The sequence below is a fragment of the Antechinus flavipes genome, chromosome 5, assembly GCF_016432865.1.
Source record: "Antechinus flavipes isolate AdamAnt ecotype Samford, QLD, Australia chromosome 5, AdamAnt_v2, whole genome shotgun sequence".
Lineage (NCBI taxonomy): Eukaryota > Metazoa > Chordata > Mammalia > Dasyuromorphia > Dasyuridae > Antechinus > Antechinus flavipes.
Window position 1 is genome coordinate 269,531,744 of NC_067402.1, and position 21,122 is coordinate 269,552,865.

The 21,122-nt window shown below is 42.3% G+C and overlaps 1 protein-coding gene across 1 annotated transcript in view; it reads right to left on the minus strand.

Moving 5' to 3' along the window:
• Positions 1-488: 488 nt before the first annotated feature.
• Positions 489-21,122, minus strand: part of LTA4H (leukotriene A4 hydrolase) — a 37,075-nt gene continuing 16,441 nt past the window's right edge. The window contains exons 6-19 of the mRNA XM_052001129.1: positions 18,753-18,805; positions 16,504-16,576; positions 15,977-16,117; positions 15,241-15,264; positions 14,400-14,470; positions 13,415-13,526; positions 12,287-12,431; positions 11,184-11,287; positions 10,336-10,406; positions 9,149-9,203; positions 6,330-6,425; positions 4,171-4,253; positions 3,199-3,303; positions 489-1,002 (exon numbers count right to left, since the gene is read on the minus strand). Coding sequence (XP_051857089.1) covers positions 885-1,002; positions 3,199-3,303; positions 4,171-4,253; positions 6,330-6,425; positions 9,149-9,203; positions 10,336-10,406; positions 11,184-11,287; positions 12,287-12,431; positions 13,415-13,526; positions 14,400-14,470; positions 15,241-15,264; positions 15,977-16,117; positions 16,504-16,576; positions 18,753-18,805 — 1,251 coding nt within the window. The 3' untranslated portion in view covers positions 489-884. The remainder of the gene's footprint in view (positions 1,003-3,198; positions 3,304-4,170; positions 4,254-6,329; positions 6,426-9,148; positions 9,204-10,335; positions 10,407-11,183; positions 11,288-12,286; positions 12,432-13,414; positions 13,527-14,399; positions 14,471-15,240; positions 15,265-15,976; positions 16,118-16,503; positions 16,577-18,752; positions 18,806-21,122) is intronic.

Consider the following 21,122-nt stretch of genomic DNA (forward strand, 5'->3'; position numbering starts at 1 on the left):
ATTTTTGAAGAAAGCGTGTAACTGGTGAACTAAATAACGGAAATCAGATCTCCTAAATATAAAATTTCTGTTCCAATGTTTTGGATCTGAATTCCCTTTGGGACTTCTCTCCCAATCTTTGTAAAGCTTCATCAAAATACTCTTACTGAGGAGCCCCAAGTGGGAGAGAAAACCAAGGGCAAGTGTTCTTTAAGTATAAATAATAATAAACTGCCCCCTCCAAAATCTATTGGCTTTGGAAACAACCACCAAAATTACTAGAGGAGCCGAAGGTGGTCAGGATTTTGTCAGATAAAGAGACAGATGGGAAGAACACATCAAAGGCTGATCAGTGCCAGTCTTAGACAAAATAAAGAGTTCTATTCAGGAAGATTCCCAACCCTAAAGGCAAATCATCCTGTTTTTTGGTTTACAGGAGATTGCTAATTAATTTTGTTACAGTATTAGTTTACTATTAAGTAAGGTGATAACAGACCAAGAGCAAAAGATGCCCATGCTTTCAAGTTTATTAAAAAAACTAGACAGTAGATTGTGCTGACGTTCTGGACGGCAGCAGCTTCCAACAACATAACCCAAGTCATGTATTAATCATAATAATACAGGAGCATTTTTAAGGACAATGGGACGGGCCTGAATGGCTTTCTTCCTTTCATGGGTCTGACATCTTAAAAACCACTAATTGTGGCAAGTTTCCCAATGCTGCAGAAATTCTTTTTGACAAATGAGAGGTAGCTTTAAAAATCTCAGCTTGATTTATTTTGGCAAAAATCACTGATATAATAGAATACAAATCTGAGTAAATGGGAATGTGTGATTACAATAGCAATTCACAGAACGTATTTCAGTCATTCACTAGGAAACTGAACGGCGGGCAGGTGAGGTCCTCAGTCCACTTTCAGATCCTTCCCCACCAGCATGGCAGTCACGGGATGCATACTAGCTTTGTGTTGCTGATAGGCACTGAGAGCCAGATCCCGGGACTTATCAAAGGCAGCGAGATCCCTGCAAAAGATTTTTACATAATTTTATACAACACATTTTATAGAACTTAACATAAGGCTAAATAGTAATGTGTACCTGCCTGTGTCAACTTTTAAAAAACAGTCTTCTCTATGAAATTCTCAACTGCTTTTCAAAATAAAAGCAGACTATAAATTCCAGGAAGGCAGGTTAGGCTCTATTTCTTTGTATCTCCAGTGTCCAGCACACAGCTGGTATTTAATAAATGCTTCATTTAATGTGAAAAACAATTCATTAAAAAAACTTAAGTAAATTAAAGTTAAAAAAAAAAAAGAAGAAATCACAACAGCTTAAATGCTGAAGACAAATGGAAACCCTTAAACAAGGACATGACTAACCACTGCTTATTTGTAAGCTTGTATAATTCCTAAAGGTGAATAAAATACAGTCTTTAATATTCTGTGTCAAACTGGAGTCAAATGAATTTAAATCACAAAATAGAAAAGTTATGGAAGCATCATTTTTTCCCTACGAAAAATACATTTCTGCGGTTTTCTGTAACCTTTTGCATATTCCTTCCTTACCCTTCCAGAAGGGGAAGTAGGTCTGGGTTACAGAAGGCTTCCATTTCCAAAGAATGGCTTCTCTGAAATACCAGTATTTCAGAGTACTTGTGACAGAGCTGGCTTGGGTCCACTATTCCTAACAGAGAAATGCAACCCTCCCATGACTTCTCAGATGATCTCAGGGTGTTGCCATCACCCACTTGCTTGTCAAGTTGGCAAGGAATCTACGTAGATATAACTGGCCTGATCTTCTGCCATAACCAGGTCCATCCCTAACGCCTCCTCAGCTCAGCGTACAATTGGCCAAAGCTTCTCAGAGTCATGGCCCATTGAATGAAGAGACATGGGGGTAGAATTTAAAAGCAAGACTTATGCTGTTATTAATTTCCCAATGTTCTAGAAAAACTGACTATATAAATCAAATTTGGCTTAACTAATTTACCAAACCATAAACTGAATGAGTTGTTTTCATTTACTAAATTGAATAAAGTCAGCAGGGAATTAAGTCACCCAACAAATTAGCCATGACCATCTGGTTTGACTGTCCTTGTGAAAAATACAATGTTTGGAGTGAGGGGTGTCACAGAAAACGTCCGCAACAGTTTCTTTTCCGGCTTCCTGCTAATGACTGCTTTTCCTTTCTACAGCTCCTAATTAGTCTATTAAGCATTGATCAAGTCCTTCCTGGAGGCCCTGAGAGTGAAGCGTCGTACCCATGAGCAGCAGAGGCAGTGCTCAGAACTGTACTCCTCAACCCTTTGGGAATAGTCAGATTTCTAAAATGTGACTGGCTTCCCCCCAACCCTGGCAAATAATTCTAGACTTCTCTTCCTCACTCCCTCCAAATCTCCCGGGGAACCTGGCTAACCCTCTTCATTTAAATGTTCTGGCATCCTTACAAACTCTGAGGAGAATAACAGGGTTGATCATATCTGTTATCTTGGATCTCCAAATAAAAGCCTGTCTTCTCCATAAAGAGAAATAAGCTTGATGGATGGAGAGCTGGCTTGGTGTCAGGAAGCTCCAAGTTCCAGTTCCACCCCTGACATGGGCAGACCACACAACTCCCACAGAGTCACTTCCCCCCACGGGGAAGGCTCCAGGCCAGGCTCTAGACTGCGGGTGACTGAGAGTGGCCAGATCAGGGAAACCAGAGCTCCGGCACCCATCTCTAGCCTTGTTCTCATCAGTGTCTGAGATGGAAACTACAACGTCTTGGTGATGTTTGGGCGCCTGTTGGAGAGGAGCATCGAACCTACAGAGCAGACTGGATTTTCTTCAAGCTTTCTAAATAACCTTTTGGGGATTGCCAGGAATTCCCCCTGATGACAGCACTGGGAAAACCTGATCTTTTAAAAAAGCATTATGGATAGACTTTCCTCAAAACAGAACTAGAAGCCATAACCCCTGAGCTACAACAAACTTATATCCCCATCCCCACGTGGCTGCCTTGCCTCCCTCCCCTGAGGCCTCCCTTCAGCTTGTGAGCCCCCCATAGAACAGGCGCTCCCTGACCCGTCTTTGTCCCCTTAGAAGCTTGCACAGAGGAAGCAGTGTGTGCTGGCCAACTAAATATATACTAAATGTGGGGAGAGAATCGAAGCAATCGGCCCTTCCCGCCATTGTGCTGTATTAGTGCTCAGAAGACATTCTGGACATCGAGGGGTCTTACTTGAACAGGGGCCGGGTAAACTTCAGTCTTCCTTGTCCTGTGGCCATTTCTAGAGCCAGGGGCACGGCATCCTCCCACTTGGACTGGATGCAAAGGCGCAGCCACCTGATGAGAGAAGCGGCAGACAAGGGGTCAGGGGTAGAGAACTGGAAAGGGCCTTTGCCGGGCCCTGAATCCAATCCTTTTTTTATACAGGAGGAAACTGAATCCTGGGGAATGAAGTAACTTGCCCATTGTCCCCAGTGACTTTCAGTGACAGTAAGGATCTACTAGAACTACAGTGACAGTAAGGATCTACTATTCTACCGATATTTTCCAAGGACCCGACACAACGAGAAACCAACGTACCAAAAAGTTAAGTCCTGGAACAAGACCACTTTAGAAAACTCTGATGGATCTCAGAACAAGGCTCAAACCTCAGTGTACCTAACTTTATCCCCCTAATTCTCTTATGCAAAATCACTGTCAAGTACTAAAAGCTCATTCTCAGAATGGACTTATTTATAGCAATAAAACAGACAGAAAACAATTTCCAAATGTGTTAAAAAAAAAAAAAAAAAAAAACCTTAGTACTCCACCCAACTCCTTTTTCTCCCTTGAAGATTCCTCAGGCTCCCAAAAGGAGGCACAGTGCAGGTGCTAAGGAAATATGAAATTCGCTTTCTGAAGTCACTGGGATCTAATAGTACCAGTATGAATTTTAATTAGGAATGGATGTCATGTAACAGAAAAGATGGATCCCATAAGTTTTGGAAGAAAGCCTTTTTGCCACAGGATCTCTTCTCTCCCTATGTCACAGCAAGGGAACGCATATGTGTACCACCAATAGGAGGAGCGTGACCCCCTCCTCCCCCCCCCCGCCCAAGGTTGCTCCTGAGAGAGGTGAGAGGAGCCTGACGGCCAGTTTCTCTGCCTCCCCTTTCTCAACATCTCTGTGGGACGCCCCTTCCTTCGAGATACATGTTCACATACCTGAAGCGAATCTCGGAGTTTTTAACAGCATTGAAGTTGTACACCTCCTGCATTCGCTGTACGTGGGACACTGGAATTGGTGCCTAAAAGAAAAGACAAAGTGTCACGGGCCACTTCAGCTGTTTTTTGGAAGAAAAAAGTTGGAGAGAAGCATGACTTCAATTGAAATACCAAGAATTTTGCAAACCAAAAGAATTATGCTGGATATGACCAAATGACACAATGTATTCAGGACAGAGTAAGCTCTGTATGAGTTTCTCATTGACAGAATTCTGCAGCCCAGCAGGGAGCTGGCTGTGAAGCCATGGAACGCAGGTCAGGGCCTGCCTCTGCACGGCCTGGATATGTGCGCCGCTTCTCAGGGCCCTGGGCATCTCTCAGCAGGACAGGTGCCAATCTTATTGCTAGAGGGGCTTTCCTCACTGTAACTTCCCCGCATGAATGAAATTATAGGTCCAGTCAAAAGAAAATTCTTCACTTGAGAGTCTGAGGACAAGTAAATTAGGGGAGAAAAAGGTCCATTACTGCTCTCAAAGTTAGGGCACAAAATAATTTTGGGAAGAGTAATTTTAACATTGTCTTGCAGTTCAAAGCCAAAAATATAGATGGCAGAATCAGAGACTTCAAATGGACCGTAAGAGACGGGATACGCTATATACTGGCATGTTTGAGATAACCCACAGAGTGAGGGTTCCACTGGTTCTGAAGCGCTTCAAACAGACGACCGGCAGCATGCCCTCTAAAGCTTTACTGATAATAGCTAACACTCCGGCCGTGCAGCTGAAGCTCACTTTTCTTTTGTAAGTGATTATGAACGTTGAAATCTTTCCTCAGGGACCTTCTCTCTCCCCACCCCCCGGGACGCTGGGATCATCCTGGTACCGGGCCAGCAGGTCAAGCCATTTCTAAATCATGTCCCTCCTTTCCCTGTTTCCAACTCTGCCTTCTCTTGCTGGAATGTAAGCTCCTTGAGGATAGGGGTTATTGTGCCGGCTTAAGCACTGCATAAATGCTTTTCAAATCAATTTGAAGCAAAGCATCTATATAGTTTTTTTGGTTTGTTTTTCTTTTTTGGGGGAGGGGGAAATGACTCAAAGTCTTCCATACTTCTCTTAAAAAGCAGAGTACAAAACTGGAAGCACAACTGAGCTGCCCCAAGGGAAAGATTACAAATTATTTTCCAAATTACTGTTTGTTATAAGATCACTTTTGCTTCTTCTTGATGTACCAACTGGGTTTTTAAGACTGAAGCTTATTCCTATTCTACCGAGCACCAAAAGACTTCCCTATAGCTACATACAGAGATCCGTCTCCTGTGACTGGGGTCCACATGGTGTTTCTTGGCCAACTGACTGACTTGGTGTCAGAGGGTCCCCAAGGCCAAGAAGAGTGTCTGGCTTCCCTCGAAAACCTCCAGCCTTTTCCTGGGAATTCTGCTGAAATTATCCATCACCTTGTTGTAGTTTTTGCCCATGCCACCATTTGGCCTGGGCCTGGAGTTCCTCTGTATTTCCCCCTCACCTCTCCCTGCTCTCTCTTGTGATCCATAAGCTACGACATCCTGTTGACCAATGCTCTTGAGCTTCTTTCCGCCTCTCATCCTTGTGTTTGGCAGAGAATCTGTGCTACCTTTACAAGGCGAATACTTTAAGAATGAAATAAGCCAGGATTCAGCCTCTAACTACATTAGAAGACAACGTGGCTTCCAGTACTAGGGCACATTGGGAAGGACATTTTCCCGAAGTCAGGGACCTGCCACTGACACATGGATTAAAAAAAGAAAAAAGACACGAGCCCATTTCAATATAACTGGTTTCCTCTCTATAACCCCTTGCGTTTCATTTATGCATTTAAAAATATCATTCTGAACAGGGGTGTAACTAATTAATGCTAGAGGGGTCCAGGACACAAGAGAGATTCAAAAGCCCTCTTCTGTAGCATTTCAGGCAAATGGTCATCCAGCTTCCACCTGGAAAGCTCACACTTCAAGGAAAAGAGATCAACAGGACTTATACATCCCATGTTCAAATGCTTTTGGAATAAATTACTTTTATAGATAATTTCTTCCCCAATTTTTTTGTTCCCCTACCTGTGATAAGCTCTTGGCTCCCCCCCCCCCCTCCATTTTTATTTTCAATACTTTGACATAGAGCACTTACTGCCACTAGCATCAATGCTAGAAACTCAATCAACTGATGAGAAGACATATCCTTTAAGTCTGCTGAAGAAAATGTGCTCAAATCATCTTCTTTGGCCTAAAAAAAAAAAAAAATCCAAAAGGCTCATTTATTATTCAAGTTTAAAAGTAATATGTAATCACATATATTAAGAATCTGAGCAAAATCCAAAATCCAACTTCCTGTATAAATACAACTTTAATTTTTAGAACTTCTCAAAGAACCAAGAAGTTATTACCACATTATCTTTAAGAGGGAATAGAATTTTGAATGGATTGTTTCCTCTATTGCCTCAAAGAGATATATCAGCAGCATCCACAGTCTCTTGGGGAGAAACTATGAAAATTAAGGTTAAAACAAACAGAAAATGAAAGAATTGGGGTAAAATTATTGTTTGGCTCCTAGAATTCACAAGAAATTATAGTGCCCCAAGAACCAGTAAAATAAATCATTCTCTTCCTTTATGTCACTAGTAGTATTTTTTTTTTAAATAAGGTATATTAAAAGTATTCAAGGTAATTTACATGTGGAACAAGAACCAAACTGTATATTTTTCTAAATCCCCTACTGGTTAAAGGTTATATACAACCCAGTGTTTCCCTCTACCCCAGGATAACCTATTTCATTCTAATTATCATGAAATTATTGCTTTTATTTGAATTTCTTAGGAAAATACTTTTCTAGAAATTTGTAAGATTAATAGCTATTAAACATAATTTACCAAAAATTGCAAAAACATCATTTTTAATATATCATTTTAATTCAGGAGGACAGGAAGGAGGACTGGTAACTGTGGCAATCTCCTCCATCTGCCCCTGGGTTCTGTTTTCTCTTCCTTCTTTCTGCTGATTAGCTATTCAGCACAAGAAAAATAGGAGAAAACATACAGCTATTATAATTCTCTTCTCCGGCTTAGCACAGTGCTTGGGACACTAATGTTTAATAAGTGTGTGTGGATTTGTTAACCAGACAGCTCGTTTTCTTTTGATGCTTTTGGAAAAGAAAAAAAAAAAAATTGTGACCTCCTCCTATCATTAAGGACAACTGAGGAGCATGTGAGGAACAGGAGTTTGAAGCATCCAAAGGTTTCTAAAGCTTCAGCAATAAAGTGCACATACAGATCCACTTTATAAACTGGAAAGTTATGTCTATAGTAACAACTTACATTTACATAGCAATTTAAAATACGCAAGGCACTTTACATGTTATCTCATTTGATTCTCACAACAAACCTGGGAGGAAAGTGCTATTATTATTAATCCCATTTTTCAGAAGAGGAAACTGAGACTGAGACTGATTCAGTGACTTGTCCAGGATCACTCAGTGAGGCAGTGTCTATGGCAGGATTTGACCATTAGAGTCCACGACACCTTGTTGATTCCTGTTGGCTGACACTCTCGCACTAAATGCGTCAGAGCACGTGGTGGATTTTATTTTTTAGCCAAGCTGAGGACCAAGTCCAAACCTCTGGTCACTGAAGTCACGGCTGTGGCAAGATGCCACCCTACAAATGTGCCCTGGCACCCCCATTGAGGCAGTGATGGAGGCTCAGGGCCCCCTGACAGATCTGCTTCCCTCCAGGGCAGGGAGATCCAAAGTTACAGCAGCAATCTTCCCAGAGAAGGCAGCTAGGTGACGTCACAGACCTAGTCTTATTTGCCGTTGACCTCGGTTTCCTTAACTGTAAAAGGAGGAATACAATGGCGCCTATCTTCCCGTGATTACTGGGAAATTCAAATGATCTAAAATGTGTAAAGTGCTCCTGAAACTTCCAAAAGCACTAAGTAAAAATCCTCTAATAGTAGTAGTAGTGGTGGTGATGGTGGTGGTAGTAGCAGCAGTAGTAACTTAATTCAAACAATTAACAAGAATTTATTATGATCATTCTATAGGGTCAGATAAATTTATGCTACTTGCTTTAGGGCAGAAACAATAGGCAAAATCTTTAATTATCTTTTTAACATTCTCAGCAATGTAATGATAGCAACTTAATTAAAGTTTTGTACACAGACCAAAAGAAAAAAAAAAACTACTTAGATTTCAAAAGTATGTTTGAATTACATGTTAAATTACACATCGAAAACCAAGTCACTACTTAAATGAGTTAAGCAGCACCTGTAAAATGGGTTGATACTTAAATGCTTCCCCTTCTTCTCTAGGCTACTATGCAGTAATAATCACTTTGAAAGCCAGAAAAAGATGCCAAAATGTAAGCTTATTATTATGAGCACTAGCATATTTTCTATGGCAATACCTATGGTTGCTACATGAATAACCATTTAAATATTTAATTTATGGAAGAGAAGTAAGGAAATATCCAATGAATAAACTAGCTAGCATGTAGAGGGACACAGACCACACCTTGATTTCACTGGCACTTCCCAGCAGAAAGTTCTAGGCAAGAAGGGCTCTCTGCCAATGCAGGCTGGCAGCTTCTCTACCACTTTCAGTCTTAGAGACTCGTCTGTAGTTACTAAGACCTTAAGAGACTTGTGCGGGGTCACACAGACAATATGTGTCAGAGGTGTCCAGGCCTCCCTGGAGCCAAGGCCAGTTCTTGCACGCCTTTCCCTGGGATGTCTCTCACTAACTAGAAGGGGTATTAAATTCTTTTTGTTCTACAATGATAAAAACAACAGTTGCTTGCACACAGCAAGTGCTTAATGAATACTTTTTTTAATCGAAGAGAACAGTGATTTACCCATAAAGCCTTGCCTTTTGGCTAGAAGTGCACTTAAGTATATCTTTTTCTTAAATGTCTCAATTAGAAAAAGGGCCCATAATCCCTCAGGATTACTCACTTTGATCCACCGTTGGCTCAAGTTAATACAAGCCTCTGTTAGAGTCATATCATACCTGAAAAGAAGGAAAAACAAGAGTTTATGAAGACATGAATATCTATCTTTTTTCCTCATCAAAATAGCCCTGAGTTCAAACCCAGGGGAAGAGCTAGAAAGCATTGGAAATATGGACTCTTCTACCTGAAGAATCACAAGGGAATTCTGACAGTCCCCAAACTGACAAATCCTTTTGAATGAACCATCACGTCCATTTTACCTAGTGTTACTATGGGAGTCAAAAGTAAAAATAGTTGGAGGCTCTGTGAGCCCCCATAACATGAGAGGAGGCTCCATGCCATGGAGGGAAGCTTGGACTCCCAGGCTTCCCTCCGTCTGTGCCCTGGGACCCACATTAGGTCCTGGGCTCTCCCAGGATATGTCCCTGGGTGTAGAGCACACGGGGCGGCTTCAGAGCTCACTTGGGCACTCCAAATCATTCGAGGGAAGTTGGAGGCGGCCGGGGAAGGCAGTCCGTTCTGCCCGGGCCTTTACTGGGGCCCCAGAAGGGGCTGGGAGGGCAGCGAGGGGGGTGGCGTTTGGCTGATTTGCCACAGAGGGGACTGCAGCTTGTGCAGCCTCGGCCGTCCCTGCCCGATCGGGGACGCTGACGCTTGCCCAGGCTCACACAGCTAGCACTAAGAGTCTGAGGCCAGATCTGAACTCTGCTGCGCCACCCAGCTGCCCCGCTAGCATTTCTTTAAGAATCAGTCGCTTCCCAGAAGCCAAAGGTGATGTAGTTCTCAGTGAATCGCTCGTGGTCTGCTCTCAGGCCTCGCCGGGGCACGGGATGGCCTGTCCTGGTGATGCTGGGAGAGAGCGAGTGCTCACGGGTCCTGACAAGGACATCCTGACATCGGGAGCCTGACCGTTCCGTGGCCTTGTTTTGGGTATTAGCAGGGGGAGCCTCGAAGCTCATCAAGCCTCATGAAGGTGTGGGAAGATCTCGAGATCCACGGGCGGGTGAAACGAGCCGGGGCTTTCTGGAAGTGCTGACGGAAGCCCCAGAGCACCAGGCACAGCGCGCTCCAATGCTTTCCAGGGGACAGAGCGCATGAGGGTGAGCTCCCCGAGCTTCCCTTCTGCAGCCCCTTCCCCCCCCCCAAGCGACTTTGGGGAGAGGCCCCTTGGCTTCTGAAGGAAACACTTACTTTGGCTTTACAGGTGGCAGGCCAGGAGAGAAGAACCAGGCATTCCAGTCAACTTGGTTAAGAACATCAGTCTGCAAGCAATTGGGAAAATTCTTCAGTCTGCCACATGACAACCTTTCTCTGCCAAAAACAGGCCCCACACGAGAGCCATGTCTTCAAGTGTGAGGTCATGAGCACATCACCACTGTATTAAGAGACACTGTGGGACAGCACATGAAGTGGGCGAGATTCAGAGGAAGGTTCAGATCCTGACCCTTTCCTGGTGGGTGATCCTGGACAGGCCTCGTGGATTTGTTTACTAAGACATCTGTGGGTTGCTATCTGCCCTGGGGAAGGGAATTCTGACACAGGGAGCTGCCCACCCTGAGCGGGTCCTTCATGTGTATTATAAGGTATAAGTAAGAGCATTTACAGTGGTCTAAAGTTTGTGAAGCTTGTGGCAAACATCCCCTCATTTGATTCTCACAACAACCCTGGGAGGTGGAGGCTCACACTGCACAGAATATAATGTATAATTATAATACTGCGTCTTGTGGCGAGCTCCTCTCCAGGTAGCTCCAACAAACCCAGGGGAGCTTATGGATTGTACAGTGCCCGGCTGAATGATAAGCAGGCCTAGGACACAGAGATGTTCTTAAAAGGAAAACATCAAATTGAGTCTCAGAGGAAAATTCTATAAAATTATTGACATTGTTCTGATCATGTACTTGAAAAATCCAAAAATAAGGAGGACATTTAGTGAGTTCATCCTTGAAACGATTCTAGCCCACACCCCCAGGTGCAAAGTGACTCAAACGAGCCTCCACAGAATGTGCGGCGGGAACAAGAGCACGCCGTCTCCCCCTCACCTTGTCTTTGAAGTGGGCATAGAGGAAGGCTTTCCAGTCATCGGTGGTTATGCTCTTGTAGGAAAATTCCTTAATATACGCTTTTAAGAAGGCCAGGAAAACCTCTAGGAGACAAAGACAAAAGGGGCTCTGACTGAACGGCCAGGCCAGCACCACGGAGAGGTCAGAAGCCAGGTCTGACTGGCTCCCTGTCCTCAAGGGGCTTGCACTCTACTTGTGAAACCCAAACTTACACCTGGGAACCTGGCCCTGGGCGGGAGGGAGGGGGGCAGGGTGTGGCCATGCAGGAGAGAGAGGGGGGAGTGGAGACAGAGGCAAAGGCTGTGAGCGGGCATGGGCATGGAGGCCCGCCTGCAGGAAAGGGCCCATACAGGAACAGTGGGAGATGAATTTGAATAGAAGGATGAATCAGCCCCAAAGACTTGGGAGACTCACTGAATTCTCACAGCACCCCGGGAGAGTGGGGCAGTACAGGCCATGGAGTCAGGAGCCATCTCTGCATTCAATGCCACCGCTGGTACTTACTAATGGTGTGACTTTGGAAAAAGCACTTAACCTCTCTGAAACTCAATTTCCCCATCTGCAAAATGGGGCAGTAACAGAAGCAGCAGAACACAGTGAACTAGCTTTTGAGACAGAAGATTCAAGTCCTGTTTGACAGAGTAGCTGGCGGGAATCCAGACAAATCACTAACCCTCTCAGTGGCCCAGGTAACTATGGCTGCGCTATAGAAAATGTGCCTGACTGCTTTGTAAATACTTAAAAAAACCTTTTTTTAAATATTTATTTAAAACTGAAATACAAAACAAGAAAAAAAATTGAAAAAAGAAAGAAAAAAGGAAAAATAAACAAAAACCATTGGCATGTAGCCAGCAGAATGTCAGGGAGGGTCCAAAATATGTAACAATAAACTTCCATATGAAGAAAAGAGATATAATAATAGGAGACGTTACATTCTGCTTTGTAAACGTCCAAGGGCCATGCTGTTCCAAGAGAACAGGTTAGTCTTAGAGCCACCGTGCAATTGTGAAAACGATGGACGGGGCAGAGCTGCTCTCAGAGAAATGCTTCAGGAGAAAAGTGAAGACAATGTCCAGCGTTACCTGGTCCTCCCAGAAGCTGTTCGAGATAAAAGAGCAGAGCAAAGCCCTTCTCGTAGGGGACGGAGGAATACACCTCGTCAGGATCCACATCCTTCAGGCTCACCACCAGCTTGGTGAAGGCATGGGTGTCTCCAAAAGTCTTGATCTACAAGAAACAAAATCCAGGAAACATGATTCAACAAGACAGCCAGGGGACGGAAGGGTGAGGGCAGGGTAACAGCACATTAGGCTTGGAGTAAGTCCTGAGTTCAAATCCTGCCTTGGACTCTTACAAGCTGTGTAGGCCTCTGTCTGCCTCAGTTTCCACAATCATAAAATGGGAACAAATAACACCTACCTCTCAGGGTCACTGTGAGGATCATATGAGACACTGTAACGCGCCTGGCACGGTTCCTGACAGAGTAAGCACTTATAAATGTTAGCTGCCACCACCATTATTCTCTGTAAATAGGGATGAAAGCAGCATCTCCCTCCCAGGGTTATGTTGTGAGAAGAAAGTGAGATGGTATTTGTAGAGGCCTTTGCCCACCTGAAGGACCAGCGTAAATGCTGGCTGCTATTACACCCACTGTACTCTACGTGAGTGAGTGCTGAGGGAACCAACATACTTCCTCAAAGGTGGGGAAGTTTACTTTTATTGCGTTTATGAATGAGTCACATTTTTTTATTTTTGGAGGGCAGAGGTTAAGTGAGCATCCAAATTCATTTGTTTTGCAGGATAATTAAATAGGGTACCAAAAGTGGACCTTTAAACAGATGTTATCTCAACTGATCCTCACCTCCACTCTGTGAAGGTGTTGTGATTAGCCTATTTTACAGATGAGGAAACTGAGACAGAGAAGGGTGAAGTGATGTGGTGGGAAGACCCAACTCAGCAGGAGCTGAGCCCCGGGGGTCAGTGCTCCCGCCGGCTGACTGCTCCTCCCAGCTGGGCCCATAAGGCATCACCTCACACTGTCACTCTGTCTTGTGCACCGAGTGACACTGATCTAAACCCAGTGGACATCACTTGTCTCTCTCTCACAGCACTGACCTTCCAGTTCTACACAAAGGTTAGAATTAGCTGCCTGGTCTCGCCAAAGTGTGCTCAGATCTTTGAAGAAGAGCTCAGAAGGACAATCATCTTACCGAGTTCTTTAATTCTCCCCATCCTCCCAAAGCGTGGAAATGCCTGAACTTTTCACCAAATAACCGACCACAAATGTGGCGCTCCAGGTACACGGTATGGCCTTCATTTAACCTAGAAAAGAAAAAGATCAATTTTCAACAGCAGAGGTAAGAAAACATTCCATTGAAATAAATTTCTTTATATTTTTTGATTCAAAGTCAACAAGCATTTATTAAGTGTCTCCTGTGTGCCAGGCACTCTGCAAAGACAGATGCACAGAGCTTACTCTAATAGGACGTGCACACACAGATAGACACAAGATACAGAGTGGACAAACTGCAGTAGTTTAGAAGGCAGATGCTGCAGTTCAGGAGGACTGGAAAAGGCTTCTTGGAGGAAGCCATGAAAGCCAGGGGCTGGGGAGGAGGAGGAGTGCCCGCCAGCAGTGCAGATGCCCGGCCTCTGGAGAGGGGGTCCTGAGGGAGGGTCTGGGAGCCGGGGCTGCTGGACTAAGGAGACTGGACAGCCAGGAAGGGGCCCGGCGATGGAGGGTAGGAGCCCGGCGATGGAGGGTAGGAGCCCAGCAGCATTTTCTATTTGATCCTGGTGGGAACAAGGGCCCCTGAGGTTTAATGAGCAGAGGAGATGGTCTGGCCTGTGCTCCAGGAAGATTGCTCTGCAGTCAAGTGGAGGCCGGCCTGGGACAGGAGAGGGCCTCTGGTGAAAGCGACTCTGCTTCAGGCAGCGGGCCAGATGGCCCAGCCCCCAGCCCAGCCCCCGGCCAGATCCGTCTGAGAGCACTGGTCCCACTTGACCCCAGCTACCACCTGGACCCCGCCTCAGCCCACACCCAAGACAGGCTGGGAACGAACCCATGACTAGTCAGGCACCTTCTCTGGGCCCAGCATCACATCCAACAGAGAACTCGTGATCTAATGGGGAATACGAGACGTCCACAACAAATGTACAAACCAAGGGAGATAAGGGCCGGTAAGGAAATCCTACCAAAAGTGATCCCAAGTTTTGTTCGTCACCAGGTTTCCTGTCCAGCTGTGAGAGATCTCGTGGGCAATCACCTGAGGGAAGGGGAGAAGCTGTCAGACCTTGGAAAGGAAAGACCTCTTCTCTTCCTCCTCCTTAATTTTCTGAAGCTCAGCCTCTAGCTAATATATTCAAAGCCTCATTCAATATATTAAGTCAATTTTAAAAACCCAGAATATTATTTGACCAAAAAGTAGTAGAAAGAGAACAGTTTAAACATATAAAAACAATCAAAGACATTCAGAGGAGGAAGGAATTATTTTTTAAAAAATTTTAGTGATGCTCTCTCTTAGTTAAAATCTACTTAGAGTAGAGAGTTGAGGGGAGAGGCAGATTCCACAAATATGTCGCTTGATTCTGTTGTGATTCTGTCCAATTCTAGCCCTGGGGTTCAGACTACAGCCTCATTAGACCTTAAGAAAATTCCATTCTTTCCTCCTTTCATTTTGACTGCAAGAAAATGGAATTTTAGAAATGAATGGGACCCGGGAGACCACCTAATTCAACCCCAGAAGGCCCAGACATGCCAAGTGATTTGCCCAAAATGGGACCTACATCAGGGGGACCTTTCTCCATTCAATGCTCTCTGCTCTGAAACACTCTGACCCGATTTTCTGACTAGTAAATTCAACTCATAAATCAGAGGTAAGAAAAACTAAAGCAGAGAGTCAATTGTATTCTGAACTACAGACAGCTAATCATCTTTTTTAATGTTACTCTACTATTATAACCTGATGAAGAAGCACAGTTTGGCCGCTTAACAGTTTTTTATACTGAGAACACGGTAAAAGAAACCTTGACTTACATTCGAGAGTGACTTGTCACCTGCCTGAAACAAAAAAAGAGAAAGTTACCTTCAGGCTAAAAATTAAATCTCTAAAGGGATCTAAAGATAAGTTGTATTTCTATCTCATGTTGGGGAATTAAGAACCATGGAAATTCTGTGACTGGGACCTTCATGTGATAAAGGAGTTACCTGAAGAAAGAAAAAAGGGGATGTAAAGCAGAGCACTGAGCTCTGGACCCCATATTCCTCATTACGGGTGGGCTCTAACATTGGTATAAAGCCACTTCTTTCGGGGCTTTTCTTGTATTGGTTATTTTCCCTCTCTTCTTTCTCTCCTCTTCAATAAGTAGTAGTGAAAATAAACAAATGCACTTGTTTAACAAAGCCAGGTAAAGGTCTAATCCTGGTTCTACTGTGTATAGCTGACACATTATTAGCATGACCACCAGACACATATGATCAGTGTGGTTCCACTGTCTGGAAGATACCCAAACAAGGGAGATGAATATTATTGCAAACTTAACTCTTCCAGCAAAATCCAAAATCTTTTGAATATTTCCTCTTCTAAATATAGAGGGTTTAAATTTTAAAAAATACAACAGTAATAAATAGATGTGATAATCCATATTGAGTATGTTAACAAAAATTAGATAAATAAGTTAAAATATTTGTTTCTGACTCCAAGGTTCTTCCCATTTTGGCACATTTTCGAGAACGACTTAATAGCTTCAAATTGCACAGTATTAGTACTTACCAAGAGAGTGGGAGTCACAAAAGTAAGGCAAGGATTCTCCATGCCACCATAAGGAAAGGAAGGTGGTAAGACCAGCAAGTCATATTGTCCCCAAACATAAGGTCCTCCCAGATCTTCAGCAATTTTCAACATCCGTTCAGTCTGGAGAAAATAATTCAGATTGCTTTCTGAAAAGGCTCTTGTTTAATATTATACTTAACAGCTATATATTACTTAATAAGACAATATATTCCTTTCCCCCAACTTCTTTACAGAGCTGAGGGACTATGCGTATGGGACACTGTATATAATGTCAGATTTTTTTCAACATGTTGGTTCATTTTGCTGAATCCTGCCTCCCTTTTTTATTCCTTGCTATAAGATGTCTCTGGGAGGAGAGATACATTAGGAAATATCGATGATATAAAAACAAAAGATGATAATAAAATTTTATTTAAGAAAATAAAATATGTTTACATATTCCCATCAACCATGAAAATAACTAAAAATTAATCACAACAGTTAAAAGTAAGAACTCAATCACCAACCTCAGAAAATTCCAGAGCAGACTTTTCCACCTGTTCTTTCTCAGACCACACCAATGTTCTTGGGCCAATCTTCCTGTAAAATCATACTTTAATACATTTTTAAAATTCAAGCACATTTTCTGATATTGAATCAAATGCCCTGGGAAGTAGGATTGCCTGGGAAAACAATGAAGAGGTGGGTTCTCCACACAAAGCTGATATCCTATGTACGGCCACTGGTACACTGTTCTAAAGGGGGCAGAAACTGGCCCAGAAGAAGGATGAGACAGCAAATGCCTTCTTGGGAATATGTAGGCTGAGTAAGGATCTCAGAACAGTTGGGGCACACTCTTCATGCTCCCATTCCAGGCATGCAACTAGCTAACAGGAAGTTGCTGCTGCTTCTTTTTCGTATGTGGAGGAAATAAGTTAAATGATTTGCCCAGAGTCACAGAGCTAACAAGTATCTGAGGCCAGATTTGAACTCAGGTCCTCCTGACTCCAGGGCAGATGTTCTATCCACTGAACCACCTGATTGCCTCTAGAAGTAATTTTCTTCTTCTTCTTTTTTTTTTCTTTGATTGATTGATTTAATATTTTCCCCAGTTACATTAAAAACAATTTTTTTACATTTATTTTTAATATTTTTGAGTTCTAGGTTCTCTCCCTTATTCCCACCCACAATTAAGAAACCACATGTGAAGTAATGCAAAACATAACCATAAAAGTCAAACTGAGAAAATAAAAATCCTTAAGAAAAATTAAGTTGGGGGGGGGGGGCGGGGAGGAAGGAGAATGCTTCAATGAGTATTCAGATGCAATCAGTTTCTTCTCTGAATATGGATAGGATTTTTCATCATAAATCCAGAATAGTTGTGGATTATTGTACTAAGAATAGCAAAGTCATTTATAGCTGGTCATTCTAGAACATTGCTATTACTTTGTATAGAGTACATTTTACTTTGCTTCAGTTCATGAAGGACTTTCAGGGCTATTTTTTTTTTTCTGAGAGCATCCTGTCTATCATTTCCCATACAACAATAATATTCCATTACAATCACATATCTTGGTTTACTGAGTCATTCCCCAATTGATAGTCATCCTCTCAATTTCCAGAGTTTTTTTGCCATGAGGAGAAAACTGCTATGAATATTAAAAGCAAACTTCTTAACCTGGGGTTTGTAAACTTAAAAAAAAAAAAACCCACCTCAATATATTTCATTACAATTGACTTCTTTTGTAATCCTATGTATTTTATTTTGTGCATTTAAAAACATAATTCAGAAAAATCCATCCCTATGTTTCCCTAGACTCTGCCAACTAATATATTGGAATAGGATTCAGGAAAATGAATTCTTTCCCACACCTCTAGGAAACCATCCCAGTGAGACATGAAAGGGCAAATGGGGCCAAACACATGGATTATTGACAGCAGAGTCTCTCCTTGAATGGTAAATAAATTATGAAGCATCTTCCTTATTAAAATAGATTAGAGTACTCATGGTAAGAACAAAACAATCTTTTTTGGCTTTATTAAGTCTTTACACTCTCACAATCTCTACTCCAGTACCTCTTAATATAATATATTATTATTATATTAATACAAAGGGATGGGTTTCTTACTGGCATTATTGGCTTGGAAAGATTTATAAATGAGACTATATCCTAAAGAAGAGATCAGAGGAGATATCCCTATCTTACTCTTTGGCAGAAGAGTCATGGATCTCAGACTTTTTAAATGGACAGATCTGTTTTGTTTTTTCTTTTCTTTACATTTCTTTAAAAAATATTTGTTATATAAGATGGCTCTCTGAAATGTGGGACAGAAGGATACTGGGGAAAATCCTGGTGATGTAGAAAACAATAATACAAATAAGAATTTATAAAAATGAGATACTGGGAAAATTATGGAAGTAGGGGGTGAAGAAGCTATTCATGCAAATTTTTTGCCCCAGAAGTAGGATGATAGACTGCAATGTGTGATACATCCAAATCTATATTTCATATTCAAGATGATTTTTAAGATCTTTCCCAAAGAACTCAGAATCTCAGAAAAGTGAATGTTGAAAATTGTCTATACATGTAAACGGAAACAACAAAATACTATTAAGTAGAAGAAGAGGTCTTCCCAAAGGGTAGTGTATATCTTAAGAAAGAAATGAATCAGTTGCTGATTGTTAACACCCATGAAAAGTTCATGGGGCTAATTCATCTTGCTACTCGAAGTCTACTCTTCCCATTGACTTCAAGCTAAATACAAAAATACTCACCTGCTTTCTAAGGCCCCAACAACAAGAGCAATCAGATAGCACGGTATTGGGACCTAGAGGGAAGCAAAAAGACAAACACTTACATTATTGTCTAAAAACTACCAATGAGCAAGACAATGGATGTCCAAAAATGAAATAAATAAATTCCCCTTCCTAAGGGAATACATAGCATGGTCTTTTATCTGTCTGTCAGAAGTAGTTCACCTTTTGAGGGACCAACTTGCTCCAGCTCTGGGTGCAAACCATTTCAAAATGACTCTCCTTCCCCTTCCCAGGAATGCTTCTGCTTTTCCTCATGGACTTGTCTGGGCATTATTTTGCAACTCATGTCATTAGTGGTAACAATATACTTTAAACTTCTCTTAAAAACAAAAGACTATTATATATTTTCTCTCTGTCTTATTAGAATGTTACCTACAAAAGTATTATTTTCCCTTTGTCTCTTGTTATTTTATTACTAATTAGCATAGGAACATAAATATTTCCAGAATTCTTGAAGTGATAGACCCGTTTCCTGTTAAAGCACTTCTGGTTTTACAAAACTTCCTTTTATGTTAGCTTGAGGCATGATGGGGGGATTGATCCCATGGATAATCAATTCTTGATTTGAAGAGTTCTAAAACAGGACTCCTGGTATTATTTTTTAAAATATGCTTGGCTCTTCAACATGAATTATAGAACTTCATATCTGGCAAACACCAGTGAGATCCTGGAGGCTAAGCCCAGCCTGAAGGAAGGATGAGGATCCCATCAAGACTCCATGGGAAGACCTCGAGGGATAGGGAATCTTCAAACTCCTGAAGAAGCCCCTTCTACTTGGGACAGCTCTCACGAATAGCAACTTTCTGCCTTACACCCAGTTGTAAAGTGAAGCTTTCAACTACTGTTTAAAAAACTGATCTAGGCCTTTCACCCCATTTGGCCGATTCTTCCAAGATGGCAGCTATCAGGCCCCCTGAAGTCTTTCCTCCTCTGGACAGATATCCTTTTCCCATCTCCAGGGCCATCCTCCTTCCCCCAGAAATTCTCTAGTTTGACAACGTCCTTCCTAACACACTCTACGCAGAGCTGAATCAGATAAGGGATTCACTGGGGTTATGGCAGCAATCCATTCCTTTGGTCCAATACAAGAAAGACCCTCCTAACAATGGGAGCAATCTGAAAACAATCTCCCTCTCCCCCCACCAACCTGAAGGTAAAGCAATTGCCATCATTAGAAGTGTGAGAGGAGGTGACTGTTCAGTTGTTTTCAGTCATGTCCCACTCTTCAGGAACCCTTTTGGGATTTTCTTGTCAAAGATCCTGGAGTGGTCTGCTATGTCCTTCTCTAGCTCATTTTACAATTGAGGAAACTGAAGCAAACAGGGTGAAACATTTGTCCAGGGTCACATAGCTGGGAAGCATCTCTGGCCACTGTACTATCTGACTGCCCTAAGAAGTTTTCTTTTCAGAAGTATATGCTATAGAGATGTATGCTTCAGGGAGGGTCTGGGCTGGATGGCTTCCGAGGCACCTTCCAAAGCTGAGATTCTGGGAGCCCTTTCCTGATCCAAGCAGAAATAGCAGGAGAAAGGATTTAAGAAAATTCATAGCCCCAGAACCATAGTTAAAAAGAACAGATTATTATAAATACAAATATTAACTTTGATATGTTCATAAACGGGCTTATACTTTTCTCTCTCCCAGCACTCCCAAGACTCGTCCTGGCATATCATAAATGGAATGCCATATAAGAATATTAACTGGTATCCGTTCGATGACAAAAGGTCTTGGAAGGCTTCTAGCCTGCTAGCGGGCCTCCCGCATTTGATCTGTACGATGAGATGAACAATAGCCTCACAGTCTGAGCAGGAAAGAATGAGTTGCAATCTGCATGTGTGAAGGGAGTCCACTCATTGATGAGATCACAGATCCAATGGGCTATAAGTCACAACAAATACAAAGACTTCAAAGAAAGGAGGTAAGATGTTGAGAGAAGAACACACAGACCAATGACAATGGGAAAAGCAAAGGTAAAGGGACTAGAGCCAGATCTGGGATTGCACTGGTACTCCTGGATGAGGAGATTCTTTCTCCCAATGCACATCTAAAATTCTCTAAAATTAAAAAAAAATAAGCTAATAATGCCTTCAGTATTTTATATAGATTACAATTCAGTTTTTATTAGTGCAAATAAGTAATATACTAAAGTGGGTATGTGGCTTTTAATTTTTTCTCTGTGAAGTTATATTTATATAAAATATAGTGATTGGTTTCTAATGGAAATATGGAGTGAGAATTCAAATAATTTGACCTCTTGAAGGATTTCATTATCCAGATTAACTGGAAACTAGCTGAATCTTATTGATCAAATAATATTCAGCTAGTTAC